General features: G+C 43.0%; 1 protein-coding gene across 2 annotated transcripts in view; it reads left to right on the top strand.

The window, feature by feature from the left end:
- The window catches only part of GABRB3 (gamma-aminobutyric acid type A receptor subunit beta3), a 204095-nt gene extending 192295 nt beyond the window's left edge, over nt 1-11800 (top strand). For both annotated transcript variants that reach the window (XM_012760006.2, XM_012760005.2), the window contains exons 8-9: nt 2772-3016; nt 10899-11800. In XM_012760006.2, the coding sequence (XP_012615460.1) occupies nt 2772-3016; nt 10899-11234 (581 nt within the window). In that variant the 3' untranslated portion in view covers nt 11235-11800. The remainder of the gene's footprint in view (nt 1-2771; nt 3017-10898) is intronic.
- Nucleotides 11801-13020: the final 1220 nt, after the last annotated feature.

Genomic DNA, 13020 nt, shown 5'->3' with positions numbered 1-13020 from the left:
TTCCTTTGAGCGTCATTGTCGTTGCTCAAAAAGTTTCAGATTTTGGAGCATTTTAGATTTTTGGATTTTCAGGTTAGGGATGCTCAACCGGTACTAGTGTTGGTACTTCTAAAAGTGAAATGTGTACTGATATAATTTAGGCCAAGTTATTTTGATCATAAGAAAAAGAAATAAAATGTTTTGATTAAATGATGCAGAGAAATTATATTTTTATTCCATAGTCATCTTTATGCAGTTTTTCAAGTACAATATTTTATTCACATAATCTAAATGAAAACTAAGTTGAGGCTAACAATTCATAGACAGGCTTACCAGCCTGGTGAATGCACACAGAATGTGAATGCCACTCCCTAGCTATCTCTGCACTGCAGTTGGGTGGGAGACATCCCTTTAGAGAGCAGAAGTTCAGGGCAAACTAGAAACTACTGAAGAATGATTTTTCCATAATAATGGTAGTAATATGATTACTTGTTGCTAGTGTTAATAATGCCAGTTACTACTTATTGGCACACCACTGACATTTTTAAGCATTGCCTTTAGACTTCCGAACACCTCCAGATGATGGCTGTGAACCCATCAAGGTGGAGCTGGGCTCTGGGCCTGGGCTGTGTGGCTCTACTGTCCAGGCTGTGGCCCTAGCACAATATCCCACCCTTGACAGAAGGAGTTAGTGAGCGCATAGGCCTTCTGAGCTAAGAGCTCATGTGAGCCCAAGCTGGAGAGACTGCAAAATGACATTGTGCTAATGGGCCTGGATCCAGGGTCCCGCCTGGTTCCCCCTGAGCCTCCTTTACCAGGCTGAGTGCCTGTGAGCTGTGCCAGCTGCACCTTCCCCTGTGTGCTTTCAGCCCATGTCCTGGGACCCCTACTGAGGCCTGTGTTATACATCTCCATTCAAAATAGCCAGCTGGGGAGACAAAACAATGACCACACAAAGCTGTCAGGCTTCCCAAATCTACTTTGAAGGGGGAAAAAAAAAGTAGTGGCAGCAGCATTAAAACATTTTTTAATAATGGTAGGAATGCCTAATTTTGTAGCATTTGCATGGTGTTTTCACATTGATTTGTAAACTGCACTTATCCCATTGCCATTTCCAAATTTTAAAAGTCCCCAGGTGCACATGAATGTGATATTAAAGAAGAATCTTAAAATATTCTAACATCGTAAGATTTCCATACATTCCATAAGCAACCATGGTTTGCAGTTATATGTAAAAGTAGTTTCTCGGGGCTTCAATTCTCCTCTCTGCTTTTAGTAGCAGTTCAGAGCTTGGTGCAGGCAAGAGCATGTGCTGGAGACGGAGGACCGGGCTGTGTGGCCCAGCTGAGCTCTGCAGTGCTGAGGTCCTCTCTGTGGGACACAGAGCATGAAGATGCTTCCTCCAAGCATGGGGATCCAGAGGGGATCAAACGAGGGTGCTGAACAAATCCACACCCTGCTCTGGAGTGTTGGGCAGGGACCATGTGCAGAGTGGCCTGGGCTGTGTCCCAGAGTGGCGACCTGGCAGTGCTGGCTTGTCGGGCTTGCACTGTCTCCCAGCCTCAGTTATGTTTGTTTTTTGGGTTACTGGGGATGAAGGACTATGGTTAGGCTCTCTGCTTTGAAAGTTTCCTTTTCGAGGGAAGGCTTGACATTGCAATGCGTAGGAAGCTATTCTCTCCATTGTGTCCTGAAAGATTCATTAGGCATCACATTCAGTGGCATTAGTTGTGTGGGTAGAAAACAGCTGACCCTGTGAAGCTGCCTTGCTTCCTTGAGATGTCTTAATATTACAGAAGTACAGTCTCCAAAAGAGCACGTCAGCTGCTGTAGTTACATCCCACCAGCAAGTGAGGAGTGGTCCCTGCCTGTCCTGCGAGTGTGGCTTAATTTAACAAGCTCTGGTCATGTCACCAACCAACAGTGGCCCCTGGTCTGCATATCTTCAAGTGATTTAATACAGAATCTTTGTATAACAAGAGATGTCTCTTGCTAGGGGAGGTAGAATTACAAAATACGGTTCTTTCGTGGCTTTAGACTAAATTGAGCTCGATCTGAGAAATAATGAGATCATTCACACAATACTATGTAAAGAGTTCAACATAATGACATTAAAAAAAAGGATCTGGTCAGTTGCCCCAGAATATGGAGAGATTCTCTATAATGAGTAAAATCATTAACCCTTGACTTGAGTGAACCCTTGACTTAGCAGCTTGTATACAGACTCTTTCTTAGTTGAGGAAGGAAATTGCTCCATGAAATCAACTGCTCTCAGCAGCTTCACTAACCTATTCCTTTCTATTTGAGCACAGGAGTGGATCTCATCGTTAATAATTTGAAAAATCATTGCCTCGTCCCTCTTGCTAACCATAAGCATCGTAGTGGGAATTACTTTGTCCTGATGGGCAATCTCACTGAGCTCTTGCTCACAGCTCCAGACACTTAGTGCCTAATGTGAAATTCTGGGTTTATTTTCATTTCTCCAGTGTTCTTAAAGAGCACATTCTTCCTTTCTGTCCCGTATATCTCTGTGTCCACTCTGGGAATTCCATCCTCTGTGTGAGCAAGGTGCAGCCGAGGGACTGCCCAGTACATTCTCACTTCCTCAGAGCAAAGATGTCAGCTTCCTGGCCCAGTGTGACATGCCCCCCAAATGACACATTGCATGCTCAGTAATATTCAGTCCGTCATCTCTGACTACCTCGGGCTGTTTGAGAAAATGTAAAAGGCAGGTGAGAAAGGAAGATCAGTGTGGCAAAGCTACAGTCTCTCACCACCCTGTTCTTTTCCAGGGATCACTACTGTGCTGACGATGACGACCATCAACACCCACCTCCGGGAGACCTTGCCCAAAATCCCCTACGTCAAAGCCATTGACATGTACCTGATGGGCTGCTTTGTCTTTGTGTTCCTGGCCCTTCTGGAGTATGCCTTTGTCAACTACATTTTCTTTGGAAGAGGCCCTCAAAGGCAGAAGAAGCTTGCGGAAAAGACAGCCAAGGCGAAGAACGACCGTTCAAAGAGCGAAAGCAACCGGGTAGGCCCCCCACCACCCCAACCCCGCCCGGGCCCTATAGCTCGTCATCCGCCTTGTCCCCTTGCATGACCTTTGAGTGGGAGTTGTGCAGGCTCGTTGATGGTGATCCGAAATAGTTCCTGGTGCAAGTCACCGGGCTTCATGTAAAACCAACATTAGTGCAGATGCTGGGGACGCCAAAATCTTGTATAGTTTCCGACAAAGAGAACAGAATGCTGTGGATGCTGGAATGAATGAAACTCAAGGGTGTGGGGCCTGCACTGGACATACAGGAGCGCTTGTCCAAAATGTTTCAATGTTCCTTTAGTTGTAAAATTACCAGTTTGGCGATCCAGCAAGCCACCATTCTTTGCACTCTTGTCCACCCTCCCCCGTCCCACCGGCCACAGTCCCTGGGGAAAAGGAAGGTGCACAGGGAATGAGCAGGGCAGAGGCAGCAGATCTGCCCTTGCCCTGCCTTCTCCCGGTGTGTCCTGCCGAAAGCAGGGCTGGGCAGACCCGCACACGCGGATTAGGAGGCCCGTGAGCTGCACGCCCGGAGCGTGCTCACCACGCACCTCCTCCTGCCCGGCTCAGCAGCACTGCCACATCCTGCAATCGCAGAGTCACTTTGTCTTTCGATGTCATTTCAGCTTAGTGTTAATAAAAAGCAGTACGTTACTGCAAGTATAAATAATATTTTAAACAAAGCACATCATAGTTTCAATATAGTTTTAAAAATGTATCATTTCATCTCTTTTATCCCCTCAAATCCTCAAAAATATATTTCTACTGTTTATATATTGTGTTTGTTCCTACACTTTTAGTTTGCTTTTTTTTTTTTTATTCTTGTTAAACTTACTAATATCGCAGCCTGTGGAAGTTTCCTTGCCCTTTCCTGTCCTCTCGGTGCCATCACAGGTCCACATCTTCCGGAGAGACTCACCAGCTCCCTGGGGCACTGCCTGTGCCCAGAGGCCCAGCGGTGGCCCTGAGGAGGGCCACCGACGCTGGCGAATGAATGGAAGCGTGTTAAGTGAATGTAAATGGCTCCCTTCCTTTCAGCAAAACATAAATAGAGTTGGTCAGAAAAGCCCAGGATCTGTGAATAAAACCAGGCTTTCCACAGGCAAAATTATCTTGAATTTCTTACTGGAAAATATACTTAGTATCATACTGTTATGTTTCTAAATAGGTCTGCATCCTACTAGGAATACACAATGTGCTTTGGTCATGCTGTTTCCAAGGAAACTAGAATTCATTACATCATTATTGTTTCCATCACAGAGGCACACGTACACGCACATATTCATACAATGCTGTCTTCCCAAACTCCCTCTTAATTTATGAATTTGCTTCCTTTCTTCTAAATGAGACTGTTTAGAATGGTCAAATGGTTGTGCTACACAAATACCTTTTTGAGTGTGAAGCTGAAAATTTAAAACAAAAGCAAATAGACAAAAGAACCTGTAACATCCACATGGAAAATTATCAGAATATAGGAAGAATAGGTTATAAATCAGATACAGAAGAAATGTTCAGTTGATTCCTAAGTCCACTTTCATTGTTTGTTTTTCTAAAAATTTGTTTCTCTGCTTCCTCAGCAATTTTGGTAAAGTCTTTACATGTTCCTATTTTTAAAAAATCTGTAATGTAGATCAGTTCTTAAAAGTTAACATACAAATGCATGTATACTAATTTTAAATACATATTTGATGCTTTCAAAGATAAGCACTAAAAATTATTCCTGACTGCATCTGAGAATGTAGTGATAAATTTTAGATAGGAATGAACCTCCCAAAGTTTATATCCAGTGATGTGGATGAATTAAAGGGAAATGAGAAATGAATCAAATTTTATGCACAACAGAAATGGCGCTATATACACGGGCCAGCAGCTCTGTTCCTCGATTCCCAGTGGTGACACTGGTATTGTTTATCAGCGTGGCCAAAAACAGCCTGCAGGTTTGCCCTGACTGACAGCTACTGGCTCTACACAGGGGCTTGGCTTGTCATTGTCTTTTCTGCGACCACTTTCTGTGTCCTGTAAAGCATGCCAGGGGAAGACAGAGCCCTTAGGGACAGTGTATAGGCAACTTACAAGGGATCCGTGCCACCAACAGCTGCCTATGAAGCTATGACTTTACTTATCCTAACGTAAAACTATGAATAGATTTTACTTATACTTAGTGGTTATGCAATATTTTAACTTAGTAGTTGATTCATGAATGCTCAAAATGTTCACATGTTCACTTAGTGTCTCCTCAGCCCAGTGGTACCGTGTAAACCTTAACCTTAATTTATTTGTGCATACGTCTATTTGTTCCTAAGTTGTTTGTATACCCAAGAGTTTGTCTTTGTTTGCAATGCATTGCATTATAGTTGCAAGCCTTGTGATATTTTGCAAGTTGACCAACTGGCATTTGAATTTCACGAGGTGGCAGAAAGTCATAATTCTTGACAAAAAATCAAAGCTGCAGGCTCAACCTCATTCTTACTAAAGAGCAAGGTTTCATTCTTCACATGACAAATCCTTTCTCCTTCTCCTAAAACTAGAGTATTTCACCTAACTAGAAGCTAGAAAGTAATTAGAGAATGAGATTTCAACTGTATGCCTATCTCGTGACATATTTTGGGAAAAAAACAAAAAAATGCCGCTGTGATATATTCTGAATGAGATGTTTTTAGTCTTTGAATGTTTGCACCTGTCAAGGTTATGGAGCAGGAAGAAAAACTACATTGAAATCAATGATTCTAATTATAGTAGATATGAGATGAACTCTTCAGAATAAGGAGTATTCATGAAATGATTTAAGAATTGCAAGTCATCTGTCATTCTATAGAGGGCATTTCAGCCTTGTATTTCACCCATAATCACTTCTTTCTATTTTAAGACTTAAATTCTAGATAACAAAAAAAGATTAGCATCTCTTTTGAAAATATTTGTTTAAAATATTTAGTTTTTAAGATTTAACAGATTTTAATGACCCTTTAGTTCTTTCCAGAAAAAAAAATCTGCTTATAAGTTTGGCATAAATTTTCTACACATTGGTTTATGTTTAAATGAAAACCATGTAAATGTAAAACTATAAGTAAATCAGCCAAACTATTTTACTGCAGTTCTTTGCATCCACCAAACATGCACACCATGACTCAGGCATGGTAAATGCTCATGTGACATGTGTCCAGGAATGAGTGGTATTTGCCATGGCTTTGGTCCCACTGGACCAGTATGTTTTTCCACTTTCCTGGTGGAAAGAGAGGACAGGCTCATAAATATCATCTTTTTAAAGCTAGGTGAAACTGAGTCCGTGGAACCACCAAAGTTCATCTAATGAAAAGGGTCACAAAACACTCTTTTCCTTTAAGAAGAGACATTTCTTTCCTCAGTATTTCATTCCACAAAGTTGTTAATTCTGATCCCTTACATTTTGATAAAAGGAGCTTTTTTTCCCCTTTTCTGTCTTTTTTTTTTTTTTTTTTGGAGACAGAGTCTTGCTCTGTTGGCCTGGCTATAGTGCAGTCGTGTCATCATATCTTACTGCAACCTCAAACTCCTGAGCTCAAGTAATCCTCACACCTCAGTCCCCCAGAGTGCTAAGATTACAGGCAAGAGCCACCATGCCCAGCCAGAGGAGCTTTTTATATATTATTCTTGATAACTAGAAAAGAGGTGGTATTTAAAAATGTATTTAAAGGGCAATATGCAACTTTTTAAAACCCATTACTGATTATTTAAACTGTCACCTGTTATTAAACCCCCAGAGGGTCTTCTTATGTTCATCTGTGTGGTCCTGTACCTAGGACAGAGCATGATGATGACATGTAGCTGGTGTACAGTAATATCCTGCATGAATAATCACAAACAATTCCAGATCTCTCATGTACATGCCTCCAGTGGGGCGTCCCACCTTCTGAAGTGGATGACTGGGTTTTTTCCATCTCACAGTTTTTTCTCTAAAACATTACATAGGCTGTAGAGAACATTTTTCTAGAGCTAAATAATGTTTCCTGTCTTTTCCTACCTTCAGGAAAATAATTTCAGTTTTCTGAGATTCTAATTAATATGTATTAAACCAGTTATTATTATTGAAAAGAATAAATTCTACATCACTACTTAACAAAAAGAACCAAACAAGCACCTACCACCACCTTTGGTTGTTCTCTGATTCAACTTCAGATAAATTTTAGTTTTAAACACATAAGCTTACCATTGAGGTAAATCTATTTAACATGTGGGACAATGAAATAAAATCTAATTGAGCTGATTTGACAAATGACTTCAATTTATTAAATTTCTGTAAGTAGCAACTGAACGTATTTTCTGTCATGATGCAAAATCAGCTATCCGGTGGCGAATCACACATACTTGTCACAGCAAACTAACTTAGCACACAGGATGAATAGGATCTCGTGACGCCCTCTCCAGGACACGTCTCACAGCGTGAGCCGGGCAGCTGGGCAGCACATTCCTTCACTGCCCGCTTCTCTCCTTGGTGGCACAAGCGCCATGGCAAGCGCTGGTGGGAGGGAAAGAACAGCAGACGGGGGTTCGGTCCTGGAGAATCTTGCTGCTAATTGTTCTTTGTGCAAAGGCCAGCTTGGCTGCAGTCACACTCTCCCACCGCATTCAAGTCACGCCGTTCTTAGGGAGATGAGTGACTGCTCCCTGCGGGAGGATGGCCCCAGCGCCCCCACCGCTGGCCCTGGGAGGCCTGTGCAGCGGACGTGCTACTGCAGGGGCATCTGTTTCAGCCACAGCTGAATTCATCTGTGGGCTTCTCCTCCCACATCCTCTTGGTGCAGTGAGAACTCAGTCTCCCAAATCATCAGGTGTTTCCTTGGTCCTGAAGACACAAAAACAGAGCTTGTCATTGGAAGGGCTTTACTGCTGATCATTCCAGGGAAAGATAAAAAAAAAAAAAAAAAAGGAAGAGATGTAGAACAGAATTTCCAAAATCTTACCAAGGTCCAACCTTGCAGGCACGTTTGAGATACAAGCACCATTACAGTTTTCCTTCCACTGGATAAAAAATAAGAAAATACTAACTTTTTCCTGTCAGTGTTCCTCTCTCCCTTCTTTACTCCATCATGTGTCTTGGTGAAAGGCCTTCTCCCCAGCCCAGGTGATGATATTATCTTGGTCCATTTCCAGCCCTGAGCACCGCACCCTGTCTGGCTTCCATCCTAAGAAGTCTGCTCTGTCTATGGAGATTCCCGATTGCCCACGGTGACACTCTTCATTCTGTGAAGAGTGCAGGCAGCATTGGTTTAGAAAAACTGAGCTCCCTTCAGGCTTATGGCATGCATGCCGCAGTGTGGGTGCTCCTGCCTGGAGCTCGGGAAGGGGTGGGCGCCCATGGCCTCAGGTGGGATCTGAGTGGTGACTAACTCTACTCCTTTCCTGCTCTCTGAACTGCGGAGATGCAGAACCCCCCAGGCAGTGGCCAAGACTTGCTGTGCAAGGCTTAGAGGAAACACTGAGGTTTGTTGCTGTGGCGTGAGGAGGGAGCTGTTACTCACAAGCTCTTGGCATTTCTCCTCCAGACTGCCTAAGGGACACAGAGACCAGGGCGTGTACTCTCACTGGAGTTCCTCAATTCATTCTCACCTCTCAGATTCAACTTTTACTCTTTATCCTGCAGCTTGAGCTGTGCGTCAGAGATCTGTCACTTTTCTACTCAGAAATCACTTTTCCTTCCCGTTACCTAAATGGTACATTGAAATTCTTTAGTGTGACAAATGGAATGCCTTGCCAGCCTGAGTCTAGTCCACATTCTCTTCCAGTGCTAGGTGTACTTCTCTGTTATGGTAAGAGGATACCAAAATGATGACAACAGTGATGATAATGACAGTGGCCCTATCCATGTTGAGCTTAGCGTGTGCTGGGAACGGTGTTTGCCTTTCTCAGAGCACGGCAGGCACTCTTCAAGCCTTTGCTTATGCTGTTTTTCCTGTTTTTTGCCTGAAAAATTTCTACTCATTCTTTGAGGCCCAAGGCAAATGCATCTTCCTCTCACCTCCTGTAGTAGTTTTGACTGTTGCTGTAACAGGATTATCACAAATTTAGTGGCTTAAAATAATATCCGTTTTTTTAATCTCACAGTTCCGTTAGGTCTATGGGTAGAATGGGGAGTAGCTGGGTCCTTCCCTTAGGGTCTCTCTAGGTTGGAGTCAAGGTACTAGCAGGTCTGTGCTGGGGATACGTGTGCTTCCAGGCTCATTCAGGTGGCGGCCAAATGTAGTTCCTTGTGGCTGTAGGACTGAGGTCTCCATTGCCTTTGGCTGTCAGCTGGGGCCAGTCTCTGCTCCTCTTGTGTGTCCTACTCCTTCTTCTGTTTTCCTTGCAGCCCACTTCATCGAGGGCAAATTGAGTCTTTCTCAGGCTTTGATCTGTCTGTGTACATCTCTCTGACTCTCTTCTCTGTTTCCAGCTGGAGAAATCTCTATACTTTTGAAGACTCATGTGATTATATTGGGCCCACTCAGAAAATCCAGGATAATCTCCCTATCTTAAGGGTATAACCTTAATGGCTTCTACAAAGTCCCTTTGCATGAAGGGTAACATGCTCACAGGTATCCTGGTGACCACACCTTACCTTCCCCAAGCATAATTAAGTGACTTTGAATGGCATTCCCAAACCGTGGTGTAGACATCTCAGAGTCTTCTTTGTTGCCTTTGTGCCCAAGCCTGAGTGGCCCCTGGATATTTGTAGCCCTTCCTGTGGCCTAGTCGCCTTGGTGCCTGGTGGCCATCGCACCTGGCGTCCTAGCCCCGTGCAGGCAGGACTCCTCTCTCCCCACCTCACCTCCTGCTCTAGTCGAATGCTTTCACTGAAATGAAAGAATACATTGAAGATGAGAAGACACAAACATAGCAATACATTATTCTTCTATAAAATAACTAGTTTTGTGACAGTGTCATGGGGGAAGCCACAGACACTTAATCTAGTGCTAGGAAAAGGGGTAGGCTTTCCACAGACAAAGAAAGGACAGAGGAGATGGCCTTCCAGGCAAAGGGATGCAAGAGAGATGGGGACGCGTGGGCCTGCTGGAGCCAGTGCTCAGGGACTGCAGAGTGTGTGGTGGGGCGTGGAAGGGATGGGTACTGCTCAGGGGGCAGAAGCTACAGCCTCATTCCAAAAAGGACTGCACAGGGACCACAACCCCAGGATGTGCTGTTGAAAGACTGAAAGTTCTGTGGCAGACCAACCAACCAGCCAACCAGCAAATGGACCAGTGACATCATGAAAGGTCTGAAGCTGTGGTTAGCATGGCATAGAATGTTAACATTTTAAAGTTTGGCTCCAATGTGGGAAGGACTAACATAGCCCTTAAAAAGAGGCTTCTTGCCAGGACCAGGGTAGGGTAAGGGGGTCCTACTTGGGTGGGGGTTCTGCATTTGCTCCATGGAGGCATTGAGAGTGTCCTTCAGTCACAGGACTATCCACGGTAATTTGGATGTTTTATATTATGAGAAAAGGGCACATGCTGATTTCCAAAGAAAAAGAGGAGTACATGGTTTCTATCCATGGTGTAGTTGTGGAAACAAATGGTGATAACACCAACGTTAACATTATTAAAGTCATTTTTATGTTAATTTTCTCTTCAGGAAGAACTTGTATCCGTAATGTGAAATTTCAATTTGAAAAATCCCCGCCCCCTCATTATACCCAATCTCCTGTGTGAACATTTTTAAATCAAGGAAATAAAATCTCTAAACTGCAATTAACCTCCAAAATGACAGTTTTCAATAGAAGGGAGTGCTAGGTTTGACAGATGTACAATTCCTCATAAAACATGTGACATGATTGCATGCCGTCACTCTGCCCAGGGTTTGCAGATGAAGATTAGGTTCGTTGGTGTGCTAGCTGTCTAAAGGTGTGCGTTTTCCTTCCAACTAGGTGGATGCACATGGGAATATTCTGTTAACGTCACTGGAGGTTCACAACGAAATGAATGAGGTGGCAGGCAGCGTTGGCGATACGAGGAATTCAGCAATATCCTTTGACAACTCAGGAATCCAGTACAGGAAACAGAGCATGCCTAGGGAAGGGCGATTCGCGGGGGACAGAAGCATCCCACACAAGAAGACCCATCTACGGAGGAGGTCTTCGCAGCTCAAAATTAAAATCCCTGATCTAACCGATGTGAATGCCATAGACAGATGGTCCCGGATCGTGTTTCCATTCACTTTTTCTCTTTTCAACTTAGTTTACTGGCTGTACTATGTTAACTGAGTGACTGTACTTGATTTTTCAAAGACTTCATTTAACACTGAGTGAAATATTACTCTGCCTGTCAAGTTTTTATACCTGTACACACACAGACACACACACGCAGACACACACATATATACATACGCAATTGTATATATATGTGAACTTTCTCAGCATATATATAAAATACACGTGTATATGAGGATGTATGTGTATATGTTTATACACACAGGTTGTGAGTACCCATGTGTATATAAAACAAATACACATACATAATACATTTTGCAGCTATGGACAATTTAACACAGGATGCATATTAAAGAAAGTCAGAGTTTTTTTCTTTTTTAATTGAAAGGGACAAGTATCATCTAAATATTATGCCTTGAGAATGAGGACGTGAAACACAATACCATCCCAAAATGTGTCTTTTATTATCTTTAAGTTAGATGTTTTAGTTTAAAAATCAGAAAGACATTCTTAGTTAATCTTTGAAAACTCATACAGTGGCATTGCTAGTTGATAATGAGTCACATACTTCATGTCCTCTCTTTCAGTTTAGTGAGCGAAGGCTTTTTGGCTGTGCTGGTGATGGGCTTTGTTTTCATCAGGCATACCTTTCCTGTAACGGGCTAGGGGACGAGGCGAGTCGCCGGCAGGGCGCTTACCTGGCGCTCACCTGCTGTCTTAAACATAGGTAGATCCCACGTTGATGTCTAAATGACCATCTTTTGAAAACCCATTGGGAATGAATGGCATCTCAGTGTAAGTACTCTAATATACAGTGTGTGTTTTTGTTGTTCATTTGGAGTGGATCCAGCTTAACTGTCATGTGGGAACACAGTGGCACGTTTTGGCAATGACATTTCAATCACCGAAAATGTGCTCTACATCTCGTTCGGATTTCTAGGCCTGATAATCTAACGGAAAGCATAGACGTCTCAGGTTATTTGTTACTCTAAGGTAAAACCATCTAGGATGATTTTCCCCCTTGCAGTTGCGTTATAAATCATTCTTATAACATTGTATGTTAATAGAAAATATATTTGCATAATATGCATATATATGTATATTTACCGAGATTTTGTTTCTTATGCTTGCTACCATGGCAGCATGCGATGTCGGATTTTCCTTTCTGTGATGTAATTAACTTTCTGTTATCTAGAAATTAAGATTGACGCTAAAACACTTCTACTGTTCCATTTCAGAAACTAAGAAACATCCTCATGCCTTTATTTCCATATCTGACATATTTCATAAGCACATCCAACTACTCCTAGACTGACTAGGATTCTGCAGGAACACGACCCGTACACACCACGCATCACCCCACAACCCATGACCGTTCTCTGAGGCCAAGGAAGGCAACCTGACAACACACACAGTCGCTCTGGGTTCCTTCTGCTCCACAGCCTCATCAGTATTTGGACTTTTTAAAGCTCGTAGAAACAAGACAAGGTGCACCGGTTTCATAGACGCAACCTTAACTTACTATTTAGATGAGATCTTTCTAAAGAAAACAAAGAGATGATATATTTTTTGTAAACAATATTTCTATCACAGGCATCCATAAACTGAAATGACTACAGTTGTGCAAACAGGTGTCACAGTGAAGTTGAGCATTTGGAGAAAAAAAATAAAAAGCAAAACATGCAGACAGATCTGCTAAATTAACACTTTATCCCAAAATGCCACATATGCCTCTGCCCCTCTGTTCTATCCAAAACTAGTGACCAGAGTCTAGCCCACCACTCTCATGGCTGGCGCCAGTTTTTCCACGTAGGTAGAGGCACCACCCTCCCCGAGGGTA

The sequence above is a fragment of the Microcebus murinus genome, chromosome 7 (assembly GCF_040939455.1).
Source record: "Microcebus murinus isolate Inina chromosome 7, M.murinus_Inina_mat1.0, whole genome shotgun sequence".
Lineage (NCBI taxonomy): Eukaryota > Metazoa > Chordata > Mammalia > Primates > Cheirogaleidae > Microcebus > Microcebus murinus.
This window is presented reverse-complemented; position numbering and strand designations above follow the sequence as displayed.